Source organism: Globicephala melas, chromosome 9 (assembly GCF_963455315.2).
Source record: "Globicephala melas chromosome 9, mGloMel1.2, whole genome shotgun sequence".
Taxonomy (NCBI): Eukaryota; Metazoa; Chordata; class Mammalia; order Artiodactyla; family Delphinidae; genus Globicephala; species Globicephala melas.
The window spans coordinates 91,942,397-91,967,940 of record NC_083322.1 but is presented as its reverse complement, the minus strand read 5'-3'; the positions used below and the strand labels follow the sequence as shown (position 1 = coordinate 91,967,940).

Genomic DNA, 25,544 nt, shown 5'->3' with positions numbered 1-25,544 from the left:
TTTTAATCTTTCCATAATCTCTCATTTTCTTCTCCATTCCACAAGCATCTTTCTTGCCTGAGTTATCCATATAATTGAATATCTATGTATATATGCACACATATATGTACGCACATGTGTATATGTACATATATATTTTTGGCGGGGGTGTCGCTTGTCGGGGGAAGACACAGCGACCCTCCGGTTTGCCTTGCATTTCCAGACTTGCCCTATGATATGGAGAGTCCCTACTGTTCCTGTTATAACAGGTCATTCATGACACCTGACCAAACACAGATACTTACATGTGTCCTTGTTTTATGGCACAGATGCCTCTGCAGTGCTTTAGCCTTTAAACCCGTAACTGTTGGATATATGGTGCCTGGAGAATTATAATCTATGCACATATTCTGTCATTTTTATATATAAGTAAAAATTGCACTAAAGGTGAACAACATTAAATTAGACCACTGTCACGTTCATCTCTATGTGTTTCTATTTGCATGTGATACACATGCTGTCTTCACCTAGGGCCAAATACCATTTCTAAAATGTGTATGTGCCGCCCGCTCAGGGAAGCCGACTTGCAGCCTTCGGTTCTTTTGTGAACGGTTGTTCAGAGGTTTCTCACTGGATTCCGCCCATGCAGCTTCCCCTCGCACCACTGGAGGCGGCTCATGGCGCACATCCCCCCTCCCCGCCCACAGGTGCTCTCTCTTATTTCCTCTGACACCTGCAAATGGAATGGCAGGGGACCTCACACACACAGAAAGGCAGCCTGACCTGCCGGCCGAGTGCCAGCTGCTGGCTATCTCAGTTCTGAGCTCTGTGGCTCGTGCCCTGAAAACTGGTCAGTTTCTCGCTTCTGAAGCGGCCGGACTGACTCAGCACATCAGAAGGCGCCTGAGGTGGAAACGGCCCCTCCACGTACACGTTTGAGGGGGTTGGGGGGCCTGCTTCCCCAAGGAACCATCTGGCCCTGGGCACGGACCTCATCCGGATACTGGCCCAGCGGGGCCAGGAAATTCCTGTTCAACTTGAAAGAAGCAGAAAGAGAGGGAGGGAGGAAGGGATGTAGGGATGCACGGGTGGGGTGGGAGGAGAGAGAGAGAGAGAGACATTGCAATTAGGCAACGAGAAGGCCACCATGGCTTAACGGAGCCAGGAGGGATACTTACTGCTGACTAACTGGCCCACGCTCAAAGCCGAGGAGGAGGAAGATGAGGAGGAAGCAGAGGAAGGCTGCCGGGCGGGGCTCTGAGACATGGCTGCTTGGCTGTGAGCCAGGTGCAGAAGGCTGCTTTGGGAGGCCGCTTGACCCACCGACGTCTGGGAGGGCTGGTGGAGCTACAATGGGGGATGTAAAAAATACACAAAGGCATGAAAAACTAGGAGGCAAATGCCAGGGAACAGAAGTGTCATCTGGGGTTGAATCATTTCCAAGAATATACGCTTCTCTGGAAGAGTGCACACCCTACACAACAGGGAGGATTTTTTTTTTTTTTTTTTTATATAATACGTTGCTGCTGTCTTGACAGGCATTTTATTAGTAATTCTAAATATATTATTAATTTCTTACTTAGCTTGCTGGAGCACCCAATTTTCTACATTTCCTGACCGCGGTGTGCCATTGGACTCTTTGTGCCTGTTCACGCAATTACAGCGCGCTTGACAGGCTTCTCCAGAACGTATAGATAAAATATAACACCTACCATCAACTCGGAATGCAAACCGCAATATCAAAGGCAGGCTGTGCCCAGCCATTTTGTCTTAGGTAACTGGTGTTTTTAGGAAAGTTCCAATTTAGGCTGAGTGTATATGGGAACTTCCTGCTCTCCCAGACCCAAGAGTCTGGGTGTATTACTGTGGAGTCGGAAAAAATGCTCTGTAAGATCCTTTGGAAATTAAGAAAGAAATTGGGGCAGTCAGGACAAAAGTACTGATTAATACTTGTAGCTCTCTGTTGTCACTGTCTTACTCTGTGCCAGCACTTTGTTCGGGACTTTTATGCCCTCTCATTTCACTCCTACGTCAGCCTGAGAAGTGGGTATGATTTTGACCCCTTTTTTACCAACAAGGAAGATGAGGCACAGAGAGTTTAAAGGATTTGGTCAGTTCCTTTGGCAGGTGGGGAGGATCTGGTCTCTGGGCCCGTGAAGTCTGACCCCAGGGCTTGAGCTCTTAGTCATAGCGCCTCAAGAAAGAATTCACTTTTTGAAAAATTCTGTGTGCCGTAAGGAAGGTGGTCTTTATGTCCATGTGCTCATGACTCCTTTACAGGTCATCAAAGTGCTGTTGTTCTGAGAGCTGAGAAGCTCAGCTGAGGGGAGGAAGAAGAGAGAAAAGGGAAACACTTGCAGGTGCCGGGTCCACTTAGATGCCCAGGAGGGGTCTCACCCATGTATTGACCCTCTAGGAAGCTGACACAAAGGGCAGCCCAGGACCCAGCACAGGTGCACAGGTAGCCTCAGCAGTGGCCACCTTTGTTGGTTGGACAGAGTACTTTACAAAGTGCTTTCATAGCCATCATCACACTCCCAGAGGTGTAGGAAGGTCTTTATAAAAGGTTTTTATAAAAGGTAGTCAGACTGGGGGCAGAATCAGGCCAAGCCCTGAACTTTGGTGGAAGAGCCACTACACAAAATCAGGCACTGACCTTTGACCACCTCCTCGGGATCTAAGAGTCAGCCCGGGAGGTTTCAACTTCACACTTGTCCCTGCTTTCCCAGTGTGTGTTCAATTTCTCATTCAACTTTACCGAGATATAATTTACACATAATAAAATACACCCATTTAATGCAAACATTTTGATGAGTTTTGTCGAATGTATACGTCTGTGAAACCACCACATAATCAAGATACAGAAACTTCCTATCATTCTATGAAATTCCCTAAGCCCCTTTGCGATCAATTTTCCCTCACCTCCTGGCTTTCTGCCATAATGGACCCATTTGGCATGGCTCTAAAAATGGAATTGTATGGCATGTCCTCTTTCTGCATCTGGCTTCTTTTGCTCAGATACCGTTGTTGAGATTCGCCTGTTTTGTTGCATGTATCAGTAGCTCATTCCTTTTTATTGCTGAATACTATATATAGCGTATACCTGTATGTATACCTATGCCACAGGTTGTTTATCCATTCATCTGTTGATGGACATTTGGGTTATTTCCAGTTTGGTGCTGTTATGAAGAAAACTGTGATAAACACTGATGTACAAGTCTCTGTGTGTACCTTGTGTTTTCATTTCTTATATGTAAATACCTAGGAGTGGAATTGTGGAAATGACTGGGTCATACCATAAATGCCTATTTACCTTTTAAAGAAACTACCAAGCTGATGTCCAAAGTGGTGGTAGCCTTTGACAGTCTCACCAGCAACGTATGAGAATTCCAGTTGCTCCACATCGGCACCAACACCTGGGACTGTCAGTCTTTCTAATTCCCTAAAGTGTTTTTAACCATCAGTTAACATCTTACTTTCAAACAACTGTTAGTCAAGTGCTACTTTGGAAATGTGCTTCAGGAGCTATTTCCCCTCTGGTTCCCCGTGGTGATGCTTTTGCTTCTCCCATTCACGTGGTATCTCTATGTGGCAGAGACACTTGGCGTGATTACAGGAAGTAAATGGTTGTCCCTAGGCCACGAGTCTGCTGAACATTAGGATCCAGGCTCCCGCCTCACAGTTCAGGGCTCTTTCCAGGATGCCAGGGTGTCCCGCTCCAGAATTGTCTGCAGTTACATCTCAAGTGAACAGCCTTATTATTACTCCACTGTGCAAAGACTGTGAACTGAAGACAGTTGTAATTGACACGGAACCCAATTTAATATGCATCAAGCATCTGCCTAAAGTAATTAGCCAGTCTGCTGAGCACATAATCAACAACTGAATCCAGTAAGTTTTATTCTGTAGGAATGCACACTGAAGATGAAATCTATTTTTAATTTGCCTAATAAATTGTGATGGATATTTGCATGTCAGTCTACCCCCTCTAGCCTATTGAGTTGTCCTTCTAAATATTGTTACTTGACAAAAGCTTTGTACAGTTTGGAGTTACTGAATGAGCCAGTCTTCGGTTTTACCATTTCATCAATAAAAACTGGCCCTGGGTGTGGCAAAGTACCATCAAGGAACTGGAAAAGACAATAATCAATTAAAATTTTTCTTCCTCAGACACAACTCAGTAAAATGACTAGGCTGCAATCTCATTGAGGAGTCACTCAAGCAAGCTATGGCTTATGCATTAAGCTACGCAGGAGAAGGGATTCTAGAAGAAAGTAAAATAGATCTTTTAGGGGTTTGTTCTATGTCTACATAGTTAGAGAGATGAATCTAAGATATCTAAGAATCTAGGAAAGATGTATTTCTTCCAAAGAAAATAAGCATGTTTTAGGACACTGGGGTCCTGCTTACCCTCCAGAGTTCAACCAGACACTTCAGAACCAATAAAAATTCTGAAAGGTTCTTAGTTGTCAAAAATCAAGATTTTATGGTTATGGCATTTCTAGCAGATTAATACTGGCTGAGAGCACGGAGAGTCCACACAAGAGGAAAGTGAAGGGGCAGTTCATGTTAGCCTGGGGCTTTGCTTTATCCAGAGAAGGAAGGAGAGGACGATGTCCATCCCACACAGTCAGTGAGAAACAGGGAGGCACAGGATTGAGTCTGAAAAGCTTTATACTTCCTGCTGCCTCTCACAGGCTGCCTTCGATGGTTTGTTTGTGTTAGTTGGCACTGCTGGAGATGTTTAACATATTCAACAAAAATAGATACAGGCACACTTTGAAGTCCTTCTTGATCGTCTGTGCCACTGCTCCTCATATACCTTCTATGTGTAACACACTATATCCTTAATAATATTTTAGTTTCTGGAATAAAGCATCTTCTAATTAAATTCACGATTGACATAAAAGCAAGTGGGGGTGGAAAATGGGATAAAATGCAGAACCAGAATGTGATAGAGGAGATGGAAAAGTCAGTCCACATAAACAGTAAAATTCAAATGGGATTAAATATAGAGAAATTCATTTGATGGGGGAGGGAGGAGAAACTGTCCAAACACGCAGAGGCAAAATGGAGGAGACCTGGGCTTTTATAAATATCTCAGGGAGGCATAAAGAACCCCCAGCTAAAGCCCCATTGTGGTGCTATGGAGAAAATGAGTACAACCCCGAGGGCTCTAGCAGAAGAAGCCAGAGTGTGCGGGAAGACATCATGATTCTCCCTCCTTCTCTGCAATGGCTGGCATTTTTCTGTGTACTGGGTCCCTTATAATAGCTGGCAGAGAAATGAAATCAGTGGTTCTCAAGATTCAGGGCTTTCAGAATCACCTGGAGGGCTGTTAAAATACAGAGCCCTGGGCCCCATCCCCACAGTGTCTGGTGCAGTAGGTCCAGGGCGGGCCTCAAGAATTTGCATTTCTAACAAGTTCCCAGGTGAAGACAATGTTGCTGGTTGAGGGACCACCCAAGGTTTTGGATGGAGCTTCTCCTACACAAAAGGTAAAGAAAGTGGACTTACTATGTCTAGACAAGAGAAGCCCGAGCCCGAGTTTAATAAGAACCTTTACTAATTAGGAGGGCATAAAGAATACCTGAGTGTCATTGTACCGTGGACAGGACAACTGCACAGGTGTTACATTTACTGAAAGATTCAGGGTTGAACTCAGGACAATCTAACTGAAAAATTTTGAGGACTAAAATTGTGAAAGATTTTGATAACTACCATCTCCCTTGGGTATCATGTTCTAGACATTTAAATCTAGAGATTTCAGTTATCAAAAATTTTCTAGACATGATACCCAAGGGAGATTTTAGTTATCTCTGCAGGAAGTTTAGAAAAGTATGGAGGGAGTTATCCTTCTGGCAGAGTTTAGGAGACCTACTGGGTTTCCTCTGGCTCAGTTCCATGGCTCTGAAGCATCTCTTGAGGCTGTAAGCAGGAAGCAGAGCCCCAGGTGTAAGGCTCCATCATAGGCCCCTCCTGCCTGCAGGGGAGTAGGTATGGCAGAAGCTCTAATGGTCTCAGGAAAGAGAACTGAGAACAGTGTCACTCCTCCAGCCACCATGAGGATGTGAGGAAGTGAGGAGAATCAGAACCTGAGCAGCATTCGGGGCCGATGCCCAGACACAGGCAGCAAAGGCCAAGGCAGTCATCACGCAAGCTTGGGGCACACAAGCAGGGCTCAGCAGGGACAGGGATGGGACAGGAGTCAGATCTTAGTGCAGAGGAAGGGCTTGACAGAGAGAAAAGAGAACTAGAGAAGACAGCGCTGTGTGGAAGGTATCCCCAGGCTGCCGGCAGGTGCTCATTTGGAACATACTGGAAAATGCTGAAGACACAGAATTGGAAAGCCACAGAAGGGCCTCGGCTGGGCTCTCCTGGGAGCGTGGCTCTGGGATCCGGCGTCCCGGACAAGGAAACACTATGGTTTGGCAACAATTAAATTTGAACATGACGGACGGAGCACCCAGCGTGGGCGGGGTCCTGAGCAAGGCTGAATCAGTCTGGTCTCAGCCTCCTTTCAGGTACAGACTCAAAGTGACAGTACAGGTTGATGACAGTGAACGGAGCAAGGGGAAGTCAGAGGTGAGGGAATGACACAGGCAAGCTTCACGAAGGAGGGATCCTGGGCAGAGGGACAGTGGCAGGAGCTTCCCAGACACAGGAGGTGGGAGAGGCATTCCAGGCCAGGGGCACAGGGTGTGCAGGGAGCCTGCCCCCTGTCAGCTGAGCTCAGCAGGGGGGGGATAAGGGGAGACCATAGAGGTGAGATGCCCAGATATGTGGCTGGAAGGTCAAAGATCTGTTTTGTATTGGGGTCACTGACACACGTTTCATCCGTCCAGGAAACCCCTACGCTATTTTAGATCCCTTGTGGGTGGAAATGCCTCGTGTGTGTCTCATTCTGGGTGGCTCCAAAAAAAACTGGGGACTACTGATCCAGGTAAGGGCTGGGGAAAAACAGGGAAGTGAGTACATTTTTTTTACTTGAAAAAAATGGATGGATTTGGAGAATCATATGGCATTTTAGAGAGCTAAGTGAAATAAACCACTTTGCTTTGTCTTCCTATTGGCATCAAGATTACAGTTTGAAGAACAATTGAGTGCCTTCATGGGTGGTAGTCTCCAAGCATTACAGCTACGGTATTTAATTTTTGAAAAATTTCAATGCTTTGATTTTACAAATTAGAACATTTTCCCTTTCAAATGTCTCTATTTCCTTAATGACACTAAAAAAAAACCCTCCCATTAACTTTTGTTGGGATTTAGTCAGAGAAAGAATAAATATACACAAAATGATGTCTGTGCTGCTCATGAAGAAATCATTAATTCACAGTCACAGGATAGTAAGAGCAAACCCCGGGCACCTGGGTGACTCTGACTTTTGAAGCTGCAGAGTCCCATGGAGGGAATAGTTGAGCTCCCGCCAACTATTCTGTATTAAGTAATTTGTTTCATGCACAGAAAGATACTCCCCTCTCTCTCTCTGTCATTTTTATCTAGTCCTTTTCTCACTCTTATTGTCTTGCATTGCTCACCAAGGATCTCTGATGTGATATCTAGGGCTATCAGATCCTGGTATATATTAAAAAAAAAATACTGTTTGTATTTCAGATGACAACGTTGCAGGTTCTCAATCTTTCATCACTGGAATAAGTCATCATCAAGACTGGTTGACTCTTCACTCAGATTTTATTCAGGCTCTTCTAATTAGTGGCAGGCAGGTGTAAAAATTAAAGATGCAATTACTTTTATTAAATTAAAACAAATCACCCCATGTCGTCTGGCCCAAGAGCTCTGTACTTCACTCCATAAAACTGGACCTCTGAGTATGAGTTAGGGAACTCTCTGCTCCTGTAATTTATGACATATTTTACTGTTGGAGCTATGCTCTTGTGAGATCAAGCATTTGTCATAAATCACATGAAAAAAAATAAAGTGAGAAACTTCTCTACTGTACAATAGAAATCCTTTATTTTTTAGTGGTTGTCCATATTATACTTCTTCAATGTAAAGGGTAATATTTAAAGAAAAAAATTGAAGACCACTATCCTTATACCTCCAGTTGTGAGCTTTTTACTTTTGGACTCTGGGCATTTTATGATCCATTCTCCTCAGAACCCCCACTTTTATATCTGGGACTCAGACTTGAGCATTTCCTGTCGATTCACCCAACTTGTTAACTTTACTACACATTCCAAGGTGTTTCAATCAGAGCTGATGCCAAGAAACAGTTAATAGTCACTCATCTGATTGCTGCAATTTTCCTGACGTTTCTCACCAGCTTCCTCTACGGTTCCCTTGATCTTTCTGGTACTTGGATAGACCACTGGCACATGCCTTGAACAACGGGACGGGCCCATGGGCCTCTGCCGCGACTTGAGGATTCAGGAAGGTCTGCATGTCACTCTTTTCAGCCGTGCACACGTTTCCTCTCAGCACGTACATATATGAGAGATGCACGCTTCTATACGTGCAAGCTGAGTCTTGCTCTCTGGGAGGCTGGTTGTAAGTGACACGAGTTGGAGGTGCAAGGCACATCCCCTAGAGGCTGGCTGTTTCTTCCCAGTTGCTAGATCTCTGATTCTACAGTGACAAGGACGATGGTGGAGATTAGACCTTCAGAGGATGAGACGTTCCCACCATGGTAATGAGGTTTCGTTCCAGGGGCCAACAGGTGCTGTGAGGAAGCTTCTGAGGTGCATCTGTGCTCATGGGAGAGACTGTGGAAATGGATTCATGATGTTGATTGTGGGCGACTATTTGAGGAGTGACACCACACCCACCTCTTACTTGCCGTTTCTTGGTTAGGTCCTTCTGGATCGAAACTGTACTACCCCAAATCTAGAGCTGTCATCTTATGTAACAGCGATGTTCTATCACCCACACACCCTCCTTAGAAATTCAAGGTGAGAGTGAGAGCTACTTTGTATTAAATGTTGTGGATATCTAAATAATCCTCATCTTCTTGGCAATTTACAACTTGGCTTTGCTGACAGAAAACAGTTCTTAGCAGATTGTATGAAAAAAGGTTGACCTTCTCATTTCCGCCCCCAGAGATAATTTTGAACATAAGTTTGAACAGACGGAACTAGGGATTAAAAAGCCAGTGAAACATGGAGAATCTTGCCTTATTTGGGGGAAGTATTTATTTATTTATTTATTGACCACGTGACATGTGGGATCTTAGTTCCCCAACCGGGGATCGAACCTGCACCCCCTGCATTGGGAGCGTGGAGTCTTAACCACTGGACCGCCAGGGAAGTCCCTTGGGGGAACTATTTAGAAGGTAGAGAATACAATGGAATCTTGTAAATAGTAAAAGAAAGAAAACAGCTGAGAGACGGGGGCAAGGCGTGAGGGTGGAAGTCCTCACGATACATTCGTCAGGGACTGTCGTCCCACTGCCTGAGAGGAAGCTGAGGAAGAAGAGGGTGGTGGGGACCTTGGCTCCCCAGGCAGTGGTTTAGATTCAGAGCGAGAACCAGCAGGAGTAAGAGAGGCCTCCCAACTGCTGTGTGAGGTAGGTGCTGGCATTTCCCCATTTTACAGATGAGAAAACCAAGGCACAAAGATGATGTGTAATGTGTTCAAATCACACAGGGACAAAGCCCATCCTTTTCAGTTTGAATATGAAGCCCCTTCCATGCCTGTCCTCAGACTTCCTCTACATTCCAATCACAGGAACCTTCCTTCTGTTTCTCAACACTCCGTCCTCCTTCATGTTTCCCTGCTTCTGTGCCTGCTGGTTCCACTGCCTGGAAGGTTGTTGACCCATCATTTACCTGGTTGACTCCTACTCAACCATCAAGACTCAGTTCCAAACCATTTTCTCTGTGAGGACTCAAAACTCGCTAGACAAAGTTGGTCACTCCCATCTCTGTGATGATACTAAACTTTGTGCGCATCTGTCCTGTTACAGCACATTCTGGTTTATTTATTTATTTGCTTGTTTATTTATTTATTTACTTACTTATTTATGGCCATGCTGCATGGCTTATGGGATATTAATCCCCTTACCGGGCCCCCTGCAGTGGATCGAACCCAGGCCCCCTGCAGTGGAAGCACAGAGTCCTAACCACTGGACCGCCAGGGAGGTCCCAGGACATTGTTTTATTGCACAGAGGGACTGTGCTCATGTACCTGTGTCCTCTACAAGCTCCTTTAAGACCAGAAAGCGTCACTCTTTTACCCCTGTTTCTTATTAAGCAGGGGCCTGCTGTAGAGTGGGTTATCAAAAAAGGTTTGTTGAATTAATCAGAAGTTCCATGAGGTCAGGGACCATGTCTCTCTTATTCAGAGCTGTGTACCCAGCCTCTAGTATAACATACAGGAAAGTGCTTGATTGATATTTGAATGGAAAAAATGAACTGGATTGTCATGGTTTTAATGAAATTCTACCAGTTGGAACTTCCTATTTTTCTTTCCCTAATTTTTTTTAAAGATAATTACTTTTTTTAAATTAATTAATTAATTTATTTTTGGCTGTGTTGGGCCTTCACCGCTGCACGCGGGCTTTCTCTAGTTGCAGCAAGCAGAGGCTAGTCTTCATTGTGGTGCGTGTGCTTCTCGTTGCAGTGGCTTCTCTTGTTCCGGAGCACGGGCTCTAGGCTTCCATAGCTGTGGCACCGTGGGCTCAGCAGTTGTGGCCTGTGGGCACTAGAGCACAGACTCAGTAGTTGTGGCGCACAGGCTTAGTTGCTCCGCGACATGTGGGATCCTCCTGGACCAGGGATTGAACCCGTGTCCCCTGCATTGGCAGGCAGATTTTTAACCACTGCACCACCAGGGAAGCCCCCACTCGCTAATGTGTAGGCAGCATTCTCAGAAGCATCAGGTTGGGATCGCTTGGTGTTTAATACTTTTTTTTTTCCCTTTACAGTTAAGACATAAGTGGTCTTGGTTTCTTCTTCACCACTTTGAAAATTGAAAGTTAAGTATCAGCTAAGCAGAGATAAATAAGAACACATATCTATTGAATTTTAGGCCATTGTCTCTGTTATAATTGAATATATTCATATTTGTAGATTAGCAGCTATTTAATAGTTATCACCCATATTCACTAATAATGAAGAATAAAGCTACTTGCCTTTTTGTAAGTATTGATATGTTAGGATTAGTGGGATTAAATATCTTCTAATTTAAAAATGACTTTTCATTGAAAAGAAACAGAAGAAGGGCGGTCAGGAGAGGTGTCCAGGTAGCCACAGCTGCCTGGACATGAAGCCTTTACCTGCTGACCGGGCTTGATGGGGGAGAGCGTGATGCCCTGGGTGTTGATCACTGGCAGGATCTGGTTCCCGATGACCGTGGCGATGATCTGGCCCTGGGCGTTGGTCAGGAGCTGGGGGGTGATCGGCTGCACCTGAAGGCCCTGAGCGCCGCTCGCTGCTTGGCTTGATGGCCCCGGGTTCGGCATCAGAGGAATGGTCCCAATAATCTGCAAGAGACAGGCCCACAGGTGAGGTTCCGGGCTCTGTTCAGGGTCTTCACATGCACCTGAAGACCACTCATGCCCTGGCCTCTATCAGAGGCTCCCTGAGAGCTGGTTCATAATTCTTGAACAGATCCGGAGATGCGGGTGTGGAAGAAAGCGGCAGAGGATATGAGCATCTGAAGGAGAAACACGCATGGACCGAGTGCGTGGGGGGAAGGGGAAAATATCTTATATAAAAATAAAATCACGGGTGAACAGATACACACTACTATATATAAAATAATCGACAAGGACCTACTGCACACCACAGGGAACTCTACTCAACACTATGTAATAACCTATCTGGGAAAAGAATCTGAAAAAGAACAGATACATGTATATGTCTATGAGTCACTTTGCTGTACGCTTGAATCTAGCACAACACTGCAAATCAACTTTACTCCAATATAAAATAAAAATTAAAAAAAAAAATCAAGCATCAGTGAGGGCAGAAGCATGTGAACTCTGCCAGGGTAGCACAGATACCTGCTCTGTCTCCGAAGCAAGGGATAGACTCCTCACGCACTGCAGGCCCTCGTCTGGCTGGGGAGCCGCACCCCTTCCCCACAGGGCCCCTCACACACAGTGTGCTCCCTTCCATCCTCTCCTTTGCTCGGGTCTCCCCTGCAGTTTCCATCGCTCCTTGCCTTCCCCGGCATTCTGTAACTCTCTCAAGGTCGGGGGCCAGCTCCCTGACACCCCAGCGGGACGACGGTGCCCCAGCAGCACCCCGGTGCTCACAGTGGTTGAGAGCCTGGGTCCTGGAGTCAGGGACACAGGAGTCCATTCCCAGCGCTGCCACCTCCTCTACAGCATTGTCAAGGAGCCTAAGCTTTCTGAAGGCTGGAGAGAACTGGGGTCATAAACGAATATTGGAAACTCAAAATAGAGGTGAAATGACTACAGAGGGCTGAAAATGTTTTAAAAGTGCATTTTATTTTTCATTTAGTTTTTAAAATAGATTTAATTACATTAATTAATTAATTAATGTTTGGCTGCGTTGGATCTTCATTGCTGCATGCAGGCTTTCTCTAGTTGCGGCAAGCGGGGGCTACTCTTCGTTGTGGTGTGTGGGCTTCCCATTGCAATGGTTTCTCTTGTCACAGAGCATGGGCCCTAGGTGCATGGTCTTCAGTAGTTGTGGCGTGCGGGCTCAGTAGTTGTGGCTCGTGGGCTCTAGAGCACAGGCTCAGTAGTTGTGGCACACAGGCTCAGCTGCTCTGTGGCATATGGGATCTTCCCGGACCAGGGATTGAACCCATGTCCCCTGCATTGGCAGGCGGATTCTTAACTGCTGCACCACCAGGGAAGTCCTAAAAGTGCATTTTAAATGATGTGTTTTAAAGTGGCCCTAAAGGTTAGCAGGCCAAGGCTTCTGTGGCAGGTAGGGGAAGGCTGTCCTTTGCATCTGATAGCCTCTGTCTTCCGTGAAGGGATGGTGCGGAGAGGCCTGGCTGGATCCGAGCACCATGTTACGGAGAAAGGGAGCATGAGCTGAGGCATTTATAAGATCTGGAAACACTGAACACATTTGTGGACCACGTTTGTCCCTGTCCACCGACACGGACAAATCTAATCTGTAAGCTTGCTTTGGGTTAGGGAGAAAAACAAAAATCTGATCTGTAAATAAAGAAAATGTGATCTCCGTTTCCCAATGTCATGAACTCTCCTGGGGAAAGCTGTGGAGCTTGGGTTGCACGCTTTCCCTCCAGGTACCACAGGGTGGTTACGCAGCTCTGCTCTGCTGGTCGTCTTCCAGGGCCGCTTCCCAGATGTGAACTGTGGTGACTTGGCCTAGGGGCCACCGCGACACATTAATAATACTGCCTCAGGAAGTGCTTTCGTGGATACGGTTTCCATTCATTCCACATTCTCACAACAGCTCAATCCTGTGGGCCCTAGTCCTGCCCCTTGTTACTTGATGAGACAGTGGAGGGTCAGGGAGGAGTTTGCAAGTGGCAGAGCTGGACTCCAGGTCTGGCCCCCCATGTGCTCACTTTCTAAATGTCACCTGGCTCCTACCACAGGGAGGACACAGGAGGGCACCTGCTCTTAGGAAAGGCCCTGCATCCTGTTCGCAATTTCCCACCAGATGGGAAATTGTAGACTAAGTTTATAAACGATACCGTTTTCTATGCCCACAGTACCCCAAGCAGGGCTTTGAACGCAGCTTCTCAATAACTGTCTTTGGAAGGAATGGTTTCCGGACTCAGCTGTCCCTTGGATTCCAGATACAGCTGGCACTGCAGAGGACCTGCGAGACCACAGGATTCAGTGCCAAAGATCAGGATGGAGAGACGCCCCCCTCCTCACTTGGCAGGCCATGTTTCTACCACAAAAGCCCCTGTGGGAAGGCGCTAATGAAGGAGCTGTGCGAATATCTAGTCTCCACGGCAGCTGTCAATGGCTGCCGATAGAGGTCAAGTAATTAGGTGAGAGTGGTCAGCGGTCCCGCAGGGAGTCTGCAGCTCCGCAGCCTCACTGAGCAGGCCTGCGCTGTCCCCCCAGCAGCACTGGCCACGAGCGTGTCCCATCCGTGCCGCAAGGACAGGAGGCATCCACGTCAATAGGTCAGGGCACGTAAGTACTTTACTGATGACTGGTCTCGCATTAGGCATCCCAGGATGCAAAGGCTGTTCCTGTGACCCCACAGGCAATGGCAGGGAGGCCGGGGAGCAGCCTCCTTGTCCTACTCTGATGCTGGCTACTTCCGCGTTCCTCACTTGCACCATGAAAGGTACAACCCCCCTTGCCCCCAGTGCACTGTGAAAGCTCAGAGGCTGACCCATCGCCTCTGGCTTCCTCATATCTTGGGCCTGGGAAGCCCTGCTCCACCTGATTGGGCCCAGTTGAAAGCCTACGGAAGGAAGCTGGATTCATTTAGGTGGCAGGGTTGCGGGTTCTATTTTAGGCAGGATGTCAGCGTGTTTAGCCTGGGAGAAGGCTTCAGAGGGAGGCAAGGCGCCTGACAGCTACCGAACACACTGTGATGCAGGCGAGGCTTCCTGCTCCCGAGATTGACACGAGTTGGTGCTCACCTGGCGGTAATGAGAGGCTCTGCCCGCGTTCTGGGTGGAGAGAAGAAGAAAGGCAAACGCGAACGTCTCACCAGCCTCTTCCCCAGGTGCAGCCTCACTTGCCAATACTGCACGGTGACATTAAAACGTGGCGCCACTTTTTGTGTCCCCCCCTTCGTTCCTCTCTTCTTTCCTGGGCCCTAGCATCACTTACAGAGGGCAGGACAGTGCTAGTGTCAGAGCCAGAGGGACCTGCAACGGCCTGACGGAGGGAACACTTTCATAGGAAGGTTGTGCCTGCGAGGTGGCAGGGCAGGAAGGGTGATTCTAAAGTCAGGAAGGCTTCCGTGAAGTTGAGCATTTTTCATTTTTGTTCCTCTCTCAGGGGAGTTGGGATCATCATCTCAGCACGTCAAACACGTGGCAGTGCTTTGTGGGGAATTTTCTAATATTCCCCAATGCCTTACAACTCACCCATTTTCATTTGCTCCCATGTATCCAAGTGTGGAGACGGTCACACACTGTGTTGTTGAAAACTTGTCAGATGTGCCAATTTTGCTTAGGCAGCTCCGATTCCTTTCAGCGCTTCCACAGGTCGCACGGAAACTCCTCCTCGGACTCTGACTTCCAACAAGGAAATGAGAGGAATCCAGGCAGCAAGATGGGAGGCTCTTTGACCTGGGAAACTCAGATTTTAAATGAAAGGCCTTTCACTATTCAAGGGAAATATTTGCATCTACACATGTTGCGACTAAATCAGGAAATCAAAACTGAGGTTTGAAAAGGCGATTTGAGGGCAAAGATAGAAAGAGGACGCTTTTAAAACACTTGTAGTTCTGGGACTAGCTTTTGGAGTTTGATTTTCTGGTTCCCAGAGCTAGGGGTTTACTGCAAGGAGACGTCCTGATGGAAGGGCATGTCACTGAGCAAACAAGGCCACTACGCTGGGACTCCGGATGCAGGCACTGGACACGCAAGACAAATTCCAGCTCTCCTGAGACGCTGAGGACTCTGGCCGAGCAGTCTGGTACCCGCAGACCCTTCTCTATGTAAGGCACCAGGAAGATCCAACTGGGGCAGGGGAGGGGGCGATGAGACAGGCACGTCACATGCAAATATTCTAACAATCCAAAGGAGAAATGATATACACCAAACGCGTGGCAAGGACTAGCTGATAAAAATCTCTCTACTCATGCGGTCAGTGCTCAGAAAAATACTGGGACCGAATGAGTGATTTCAGAGGAAGAAAGATGAAGATGGATGGCTTGGAAGACTTCATAGAAGAGATGGGAGCAGAACATGGGTCTTGGAGGTTAGGTGAGGATTTGGCAAGACAGAGAATCCATTCCAAACGAGAGGTGAGAAACATGGCGGTGGCGAGTTAACTAGTTTGCAGGCAAAAGAGGGTTCAGACATTGGGCAAGTGACAGGTCGGCCTGGAAGGGTCAAATTCCCTCCAGGCAAGAGATTCCGATGAATGGTTTTTGAGGGGGGCCGTGGGGAAGGGTACTGAAGTGGAGCTGTTTCAGCTGGGAATGTGACCATGTGGCGAGAATGGACTAGAGTGTCGAGAGACTACAGACCAGGAGATCAGTCGCTAGGATGCTACTGTAGTCATCCAAGTGTGAAGCAAAAGGCTTCAATGAATCCTTCATACAGGGGTTGCTTGATTCGTCACCTTCCACTTCAGTTCAAAAAGCATGGCCTATTTTATGCCTAGGTTGCAACATTAGAAAATTTTGAGTCAAGTTACTGCCCCATCAATCCCACAGCAAATAGCACAGGCATCGTTTGCAATGATCCCCTCTGTCTTTGCCCCGACTCCGAGGGTAATGATTCATCTCTGATGAACGCTTTAACCAGGAAGATGGTATTGTAATGATAATCTGTTACCTAGAAGAGTTCCAGCCTCTCTGACAGGGGACTTATTTGGTTGTTGCAGTTCATGTTCACTTGTCTCTTTGCTTATAGGAGTTAAGAGCATAAACTGCAATGGAGAATAAAGTCCGTGTTGTAAGAGCAACTAAAAACAATCACTAAAACGATTACTAGTGTTCATTAGCACGTCTCCCTATTTTCATAAGAACGAAGGTGGCTTATGTTATGTTTCAGTGTGCTATCGTTATTCAGTAGTAGTTATAATTTACCCCACCATAAAGACTACCTTGTGACTGTGGCAACCCCCAGCGATTCAGAGCCACGTAACGCCTTGGGTTACCATGTGATCATTACGATGCCCGTGTGGACCTCAGTCTAATTGAGGAATTCAGTAGGGACGAATTATGACTGATGGAGGTGAACGGGTGCTCAATTTATTCACTGCTGGCGTGCAGGTGTCATCAGCAGCAGTTGAGGGTGGTATCACAGAAGCCCAGGGCAACCAGACAAGTTGTCTGATGCACCACATGTCATAATAGTCTATGACATGCTGTTAAACTCTGCCACGGAGAATGTGATTACAGATGTCAATGTGACAAGTAATTCTGTTGCACATATCTTTAAGACGAAACCTGTCAATGCTGGAAATCGGTGACTTTGCAGGGCTTTCAGTCCATCAGCAGAGGCGATTCTTTGCCCAATATTTGTGTAAGCTCAACAGTTTCTGGTCAAGAGGCTTTTGTTCACACGGGGCATTATTGTGTCCATTCTCGAACACAGAGCTTCTAGCATCTGAGAGCCGAGGAGCTGGCAGTGAGCCATCAACAGTCTCCTTCCCCTCGCTTTCTGGTCTGGTCACAGTCACTGTTCTCTCTTCCTCCAAGGGAGGATTTTTGTCTCCTTTATATAATACGTTCATTTCAGTCTCATGGGCTCCCAGGTTTAAGGTTAAACTCACTTAGAGTTATGTTGGCAGCTCTGATTAGGATGTTGATCCAGGAAGAGTAGGAGAATGCAACCATTTCCCAAACAAAATTTATTTTTGTGACATGCAATCTAGTGCCTTCTTGCACATAGCTGCGTCCAAGATGGAAGTGTGAATATTTAGAGGGTTTCTATTGGAGAACCCGAACCAGAGATAGTAAAGGCATGAGGATAAGCAGATGAAAGAGTTGAATTAGAGGAAGACACTCAACAAAGGACAAACAGATTTAATCTTGCAGGCAACACCAATCAACTGGCCATGGCTTCCTGGAGCTCTGGAGGTTCCAGGTTCAGGAAGAAACAGTGCCTTGATTGATTAATAATATCTGGCAAGGGTATGGGCATAGGAAATGGTGGTGTGTCTGAAGGTGGCATAACTAAAGGCCAGGACATGAGACAAATTATCTTAGACCTACTGGCAAGAAATGGATGACTCACAATTTCTTAATGAGTAACTGTGAGAAAGAGCTTTTTACAGCGTATGCTTTAATGCTTATTTTATGGGTATAGATAAGTATTCCACCTCTGAGAATAACCACCTGCTCAATGTTTCTCACTGTCAGTTAGAATTAAGATCCCTCTACTGTTTGGCTTCAACTTTAGAAACACACTCACAGACAAGAGAAAAGAATTGGAGGTGTCATGATCTTTAAAATGTCACTGACTCACATTACGAGAAGGATAATCTGCATGAAAACTGATGCTGTAAAAACGGCAATAACAACAGTAAAAAATCCTCTCCCCTAAAAGCTTCTTAAAAGCCATTAAAGGTAGTTTTTCTTAATAATGTTTAAGAGAGAAATACACACAGAGAGAAAGGAAAAAATCTCCCCACTGGTTGGGTTCAAGTCTAGGCTTTGCCACTAACTAGTGGGAAACTGTTGGTGAATTATTTCACCTCTTAGAACCTCAGTCTGCTCATCAATAAAATGGAAATAATAATGTACACTTTATAAGGTTCTTGTGCTGACTAATTAAGTTAACATATGCAAAGCACCCAACACGGTGCTCTAACAATCAAAGAGGTATTCCATAAATGTTTGTTCATACCTTCATTTTTCTTACATGCTTTTGTGGTAATTCCTGGGCTTTTGCACTAAGTTGAAAAAAAGCTTTTTTTGAATTTTTCTGGATGTTATAATTTCACTATGAAAAGACTTTACCAGTGGCATCTTTCTTGTCTTGTCACAGAACGCAAAGTTGGGAATTTTGGTGGAGGCATCAAGATTCAACAGGTGCTTCGCTCCCAAGGAGGGACTAGATCTTCATGCTTTTACAGAAGACATTTCTGAAAACCAGTCAGATAATCCCAGAACTCAGGCACTCATGGCGAGGGTAGATAAAGAGAACTTTTGAAATTCTGCGCGTCCTCCTCCCTCTCAGGGATGGGGCATGGGATGCTTTCTCCTCTCCTCAACATTAATAAAAGCGCTTGAATAAGTACTGTCTCCTCAATTTGGGGTATACACACCCGAAGAATCTAGAGGTGAGAAGCAGTGGCTTTAAGAGCTGACAGGGGAGGAAAGAAAAAGGCAGGGAGAGGAAGCAGGGGAAGAAGAGAGAGAGAGGAAACGGAGCTTCAGTGCATTGGCACCAGCTACGCTCCTAATGATAAGTGAGATGCATGTGTTTCCCTGGACTCACTGTCATGGGTAGGAGCCGTTTAAAATCCTTGTCCCAGAGGACCCCCTGAGCCATGGGTACTGGGACAGCATCACGGAGACAGCCCTGAGGAGTGGACTTGGAGAAAACCAAGCCCTGAGAGGGGAGTGGGCAGCTGGAAGATGTGCCCTTGGAAGGTCCCAGCGGGGCCTGGGAAGACCTCATGAGCGTGCCCCCGAGAGTTGGCTTGAGCCACCTGTCGGCCCAGAGAGCAGAAGCCATCGTGCTCAGCAAAATGGGGCCATTCTTACTCCCCCCGTCTGTCCTCTCCCCACCTCAACCTGACCTGTCAGAAACAGAGTCTGCAGGCTGAGGAAAGGAGAGACATTCCAATAGGGGAAGAAAGAGGGACTGGGTTACCCTTTTCCACGGTGGCAATAGCAGGAAGGAGGCCCAGTTGGCACCGCTGGTGGTGGCGAAATTTGTTAGTTTCCAAGTTTTAATTTTTGTCAGGGGACTGGACATCTTATTTGCAATTTAAAGTGACCACAGGAGACTGTATTCCTTGAAAAGCAGTCATGGGGCAAGATCCCTCGCTTTCATCCAGGAGGAGGGGAGGGCCTATGGCCACCAGGAAGGTTGAAAGGGACAGTGGGAGCCTCTGCTGAGGTCCCCCAAGTAACAGTTCTGCCCTCTTTCCCCACTTATATGGGAAGGGGGTTGATAATCATAAATTACTGCATAAAGGAATTTAAACTTATGTCTCCCAGTCTCCCACTCCTCTGGGCTAACTCACCATTGCATGTGCAAGGGAAGTCAAATGTGACCTTTACATTTTTAAATTTAAACATTTTGGGCCTATATTTAAGTAACTTGGCTAAATTAAACGTGACCTCATTCATGAATATCAGCGAGTATTTTCTAAGCCACTGCTATCTGTTGATTTTAAAAGCAGGTACAAATGGGGACCATCTTGACCTTAATTATTAAGGTCAATCAATAACACTGAAAAAGGAGATCTTGTGCATCACAGTGTCACAACTTTGTTAGCTAAGGATGCTTGAAAAATAGAGGAGAAACGGAAGCAAGAGGAGGACACAGAGGAAAGAGGAGAGAATTTAACAAGCTACCAGAGGTGGAGAATTCAAAACTGTGAGCAGAATATACATTTTCCCATAAACTATGAATTTGGCTTATTTCTGAGAAGTAGGAGCTGCTGCTATTTATAGCACTGATTGTTGACGTTTCCAGACTTAAAAATGGATACTATTGAAACGCCTTAGTCGCTGAAGTTCTTCTGAAGCTTTTGAACACCTGACAAATCTAACAGGGAAAGCCGGTGCACGCCAAAGGAGAAAATAGTGAACGATACCTAGGAGAAGGTAGGTCAGAAGGGTCAGGACCACTTCAACATGGTCATTTGACAGCTATGTTAGCAAGATTATCCTCATTAGTAATCAGCAGTATTTCCAAGGTATAGTAATGATGTGCTTTTATGGGTCTCCATTTCCTCTCTCATCTTTAATGAAACCCAAGACTCACCCCAAATTCCCAAACACACTGCAAAAACAGTCTTTTGTTTAATTGTTGAGAAAGAAAAAAAATCTAATGTGTATGCCTTTGTTTTCCACTTACAAATGACGAGGCAGGGGTGAAAGGATTCTAGTAGATCTCAGTGATGTAAGATGGGACGAATAATGTCAATTCCAAAGGTGTTTTACAGGAACAGTTTGCTTATGGAGCACAGGATGAACCCTAGTTATGCAGCCCATTAGCAGTAAACATCGTGGAAGGAACTCCACATCTCAGGGAACTGACAGGCCTCCCAGGCAAGGATCAACTCAACGATACAATGATCATTCTTACTGGACCTGAATCTTTCTCGAGTCCTTTGACAAAATGAAGTTAGCAGCTGTAGCCCTGTTCTGAAGAGTGGACAGTTCCTACTACAACAATACTACAACTGAATCTGGCAAACTCAACACTCTAGAGGGGAGTGCTTTTCATTTGTTTTGTTTGTTTTAATTAAAAATTTTAAGATGCATCATATCTGTTCTTAAATATTTTACTGTATGTGTGAGATTTGCTAGTTTCTCTTTTGTTTGGGTTCCCACTCAAGTGTTAACAAAAGCTTTGATCCAGAGTATAATCAAAAGATTAAGTTAAATTTATACAAGTTGATATTACATGGAAATGAGAAAGAAGTGAGGAGGCATCGTAACTGCCCGCATGGCTTTTTCCTGGAGTTGCTGGTGGACGGGGATCGGTGCCCAGGAAATGAATCCTTTTCTTAAACACAGTATAGGGACCCACCATCAACACAAATTTTAAAATTATACCTGAGTTATGTATTTACTACACTGAACAGCATATTGGCAAGCTTTGGATTATCTAGGGGTTCTTGGTTTCTCTATGGCATTGTTTTTCCTTTACTGCTCTGCTTACTTTTTATGCAGCTAGAAGGTGGGATGAGGAAGACAGAAGAGGGGAGACTAAATTTAGCTAAACGTTAGCTCAAGGTTTCACTGGGCATGATGTTGGAACCAAAGGTTGACTGGCTTCATCTGTGATTGGAAAGAAATACTCAGTGATGAAAAGAGGTTCTTCCAGCAAAACGCAAGTAAGCAAGACTCTCACCGCGAATGCAATTCTCCTTGGGCAAAGCAAGTGGAATTTGGAGAGATCTTTTTGGAAATGGACAGAGAGCTTGCCACTTTCTTCTATGCCTGTCTTCTCCTTGGAAATGTATTGCATATGGTTAGCATATACCCAAAGGCTTGGAGTATGTGAGTTTGGTTGTTTATACAAATATTAATACTTTGCATATTAAAAGTATGCCTGTGTGAATGGATAATACAGACATATTGGCAGAATTTTCGATGCAATTTTCTAGCAAAAGGGGGAAAAAACCCACCTCCAACTTTGCCTGGAAAAGGTAGGCAAACCTATCTGTCTCTATCTGCTTTATTCTGAATGGTTTAAAATTAGGCGTGTTATTTGTGCATTTACTCATGTACAAATTGATCACTTACATGTTCACTCACCCACCACTCACTCAGCAAATCCCAGTGCCCAGCACTGGGCCACACCACGCTGCTCTCATTCCCACTGTAGAAGACTGGGGAATTATCCAGCTATCTGAACCCATGAAGATCCTGTCTTTTGGATTAATAGGAGCATTCTGTATATCTCGTCAAATATGGCACCTGCAACCTGCTAATGAAAACGAAAGCCTAGGCTCCCAGTAGTGAAGACGGTCAAGACAGCAGACGTTTACACACCACTAAAACCCCTGCTGTTGACAGGAGTCCTGTCTGCTCTTTTCTGTAACTGTCAATGACTTGAGGGAATCTCCCGAGGTCCCTCCTTCTGAGGACTGACTGCATACTCAGATGTGTTATTGGACGGCTGAATTCACCCTTCATTGAAATAGGTTCTTATATTCTCCTGAAAAGTGTTAGTTTTTAAAAATGATTTTTGAAGAAGACAAATATTATGAACATTTGATCGCTACATTCTATTTACTGAGGGCCCATTATGTGCCAGGCACTGTTCTAGATTTGGGGAGTCTGAGAAATATCTGACAATCCTAAATTTTGTTTTTAAATAACTTTGATCGTGAAAAAGAAGATAGCTAAGGGGCTTCCCTGGTGGCGCAGTGGTTGAGAATCTGCCTGCCAATGCAGGGCACACAGGTTCGAGCCCTGGCTGGGAAGATCCCACATGCCGCGGAGCAACTAGGCCCATGAGCCACAACTACTGAGCCTGCGCGTCTGGAGCCCATGTTCCACAACGAGAGGCTGTGACAATGAGAGGCCCGCGCACCCCGATGAAGAGTGGCCTCCACTCGCCGCAACTAGAGAAAGCCCTCGCACAGAAACGAAGACCCAACACAGCCAAAAATAAATAAATAAATAAAATTTTAAAAAAAGAAAAAGAAGATAGCTAAAAGGCCTAATAAGGGCTGGGTTATTTACGGTGGAGGGAGGTAGGGGGGAAGAAAATCCCTCGGGACATCTGGTCCCCAAGAACACAACTGAAACTGCTCGCTTCCCACGGCAGAGCAGGAATGACAGGCACACAGTGGGGAATGCCCTTCAGTTTTCACAGGACAATGTTCCTCCTCAGCACCACATCACAGTCAACCTCTGCCATCTTGATTCTGCCACAAGGATGCACGTGAATTCACTGCAGGGTTCCACCATGCTCTCAAAGTCCCCCACTTTATCTGTGACTATATTATGATTTTCCTATCTCTTGAGTCCTAATTGGAATAAAAACAAATGTATATTTCAGTCTGTAATTATTTATAACAGGAACAACTGTGACATCTCACACAAAAGCAAATGCCTTCAAGCCATCACGGCTTTGGTTTCAACTTGTTATTTTCAATGGGAAGAAATGAAAGTGCTTATAAATATGATCTAATGCTTCAATTTCCAAATCTATTCAGAGATTTTACATTGTCGTTATAATATTCATTATGTTTGTCCAGTAGGATGTTCCATGTGTCAGAAAACAAATTCTTAAGGATGAACTGGAAACATTTCTTTTCATCATCCCTCTTCTCTATTCCCCAATGACTACAAATTAAACTGAGTTCTTTTTCATTTTCTTTGCAGCTGCCAACACTGTGGAATTGCTAAAACATTTTTTTTTCCCTGCAAGAGAGAATCACAACTGTGGTGAAGCCATCATTTTGCAGAGAGACAAACATTATAAGCCTTTACAAGGCTTTGCCTAAGACTTTAAGTTTTGATGCCAGCAAAAACATACCTAGAATGTGGGGAAGTATTTCTGCTTTTGCCTGTTGATGCCAGATTAAGTGACTAAATCAGATTAAAGTTATTTATTGCTTGGGAGCACACCTTTTAGTTTGACTCAGCTTTGGTCCTTAGAAGCTTTAGTAAACGTTCCTAAATGAAGCCCTGGACCTATGAACTGTTTATTATATATTTCTTCCCAAATGAGAGAAAAAAGAGCTACAGCAATGACAGCAAAAAACCTAAATCAGGGACCAGTGATCTCCACTATCCCCAATTCTTTGGAGCAGTGGGAGGTGGTGAAGTTAAGACTCTGTGTTCCCAATGCAGGGGGCACAGGTTCAATCCCTGGTCAGGGAACTAAGATCCCACATGCCACAGGGTGTGGCCGAAAAAAAAAAAGAAAAAAGAAAGCGCTGCATGGAATTCGGGGTTTTTGAGCACAAGCCATTGTTCTCCTTGCTTGGCCCAGCAATAAACCTTTTTCTGCTCCGGAAAAGAAAAAGCAAAAAGAAAGTGCAGCATGCATTTAGCATCACCTGGTGCTGTGAGTGCATTCAGGCTGTAAAGCTGAATTTAAATTAGTATAAACAACAAGCCTCTAAGAAAAGGGGGGGTGAGGGAATGAAGCCACACCAGGTGTCATTAAAGAGGCATCTGTTTATCACCACCCAGTCTCACGAGTCCAGGATGATTCATAGGCTTTTTGTGAAGAGAATATGTGTTGTGGCAAAATTAAATGTATTTTGATACTTGCATGCAATATTTATCTACCTGCAATCGGAAAAAAAGTTGTCCTCATCACTCTACCATGTATTACTTTTTCAATTTCCTCTTAGTAATGTTGTTTTTTAATGTTCTTTAGGGTGAGACCACTGAATTTCTCATTTGTCACGACAAAGACCATAACTCATTAGAATTATGCTGATGAGTCTTTCTCATAAAATTGCATCCTCATTTTCATGGTGACCAATCTGCACTCTTACCCCAACCATCAGGCAGGGTTTTTTTAAGCTTTTTTAAAAAAATTAATTTATTTTATTTTATTTATTTTTGGCTGTGCTGGGTCTTCATTGCTGCGCGTGGGCTTTCTCTAGTTGCAGCGAGCGGGGGGCTACTCTTCGTTGTGGTGCGCGGGCTTCTCATTGCGGTGGCTTCTCTTGTTGAGGAGCATGGGCTCTAGGCACGTGGGCTTCAGTAGTTGTGGCTCGCGGGCTCAGTAGTTGTGGCGCACGGGCTTAGCTGCTCCGTGGCATGTGCGATCTTCCTGGACCAGGGGTCGAACTGTGTCCCCTGCATTGGCAGGCGGATTCTTAACCACTACGCCATGAGGGAAGCCCCATCAGGCAGGTTTTGATAGATGTTAGCATAGAGGGCCACTGTACTCTTCCAGTTGTGGTTTCTCATAATTTTCTGGTTCCTATTTTAAATGTCCCTCAAAGTATATGCATATTATATATATATAATATGTATATATAACAATATATATATAATATATAAATATACACGTATAATATGTGTGACATGTACTTATATTTATCTAGTACTTCAAATTTGGTACGGGGAAAATGTTAATTTATCATGACAAACAAACCACTAATATAATGATTTTCCAACTGTCCTGTTCTAAGATCAACAACTCAAAATTCATGCCAATAGTATGAAGTTTGGAATTTTTAATTACAAAGCATTTTTTTTTGATGTGGACCATTTTTAAAGTCTTTATTAAATTTGTTACAATATTGCTTCTGTTTGTTTTATGTTTTGGTTTTTTGGCCACAGGTCTTGTGGGATCTTAGCTCCCCGATCAGCGATCAAACCCACACCCCCTGCATTGGAAGGCGA

The 25,544-nt window shown here is 45.1% G+C and overlaps 1 protein-coding gene across 1 annotated transcript in view; it reads right to left on the bottom strand.

Moving 5' to 3' along the window:
• The window catches only part of POU6F2 (POU class 6 homeobox 2), a 450,196-nt gene that overhangs the window by 12,143 nt on the left and 412,509 nt on the right, over window positions 1-25,544 (bottom strand). Inside the window, exons 7-8 of the mRNA XM_030871170.2 lie at window positions 11,213-11,419; window positions 1,158-1,326 (exon numbers count right to left, since the gene is read on the bottom strand). Coding sequence (XP_030727030.1) covers window positions 1,158-1,326; window positions 11,213-11,419 — 376 coding nt within the window. The remainder of the gene's footprint in view (window positions 1-1,157; window positions 1,327-11,212; window positions 11,420-25,544) is intronic.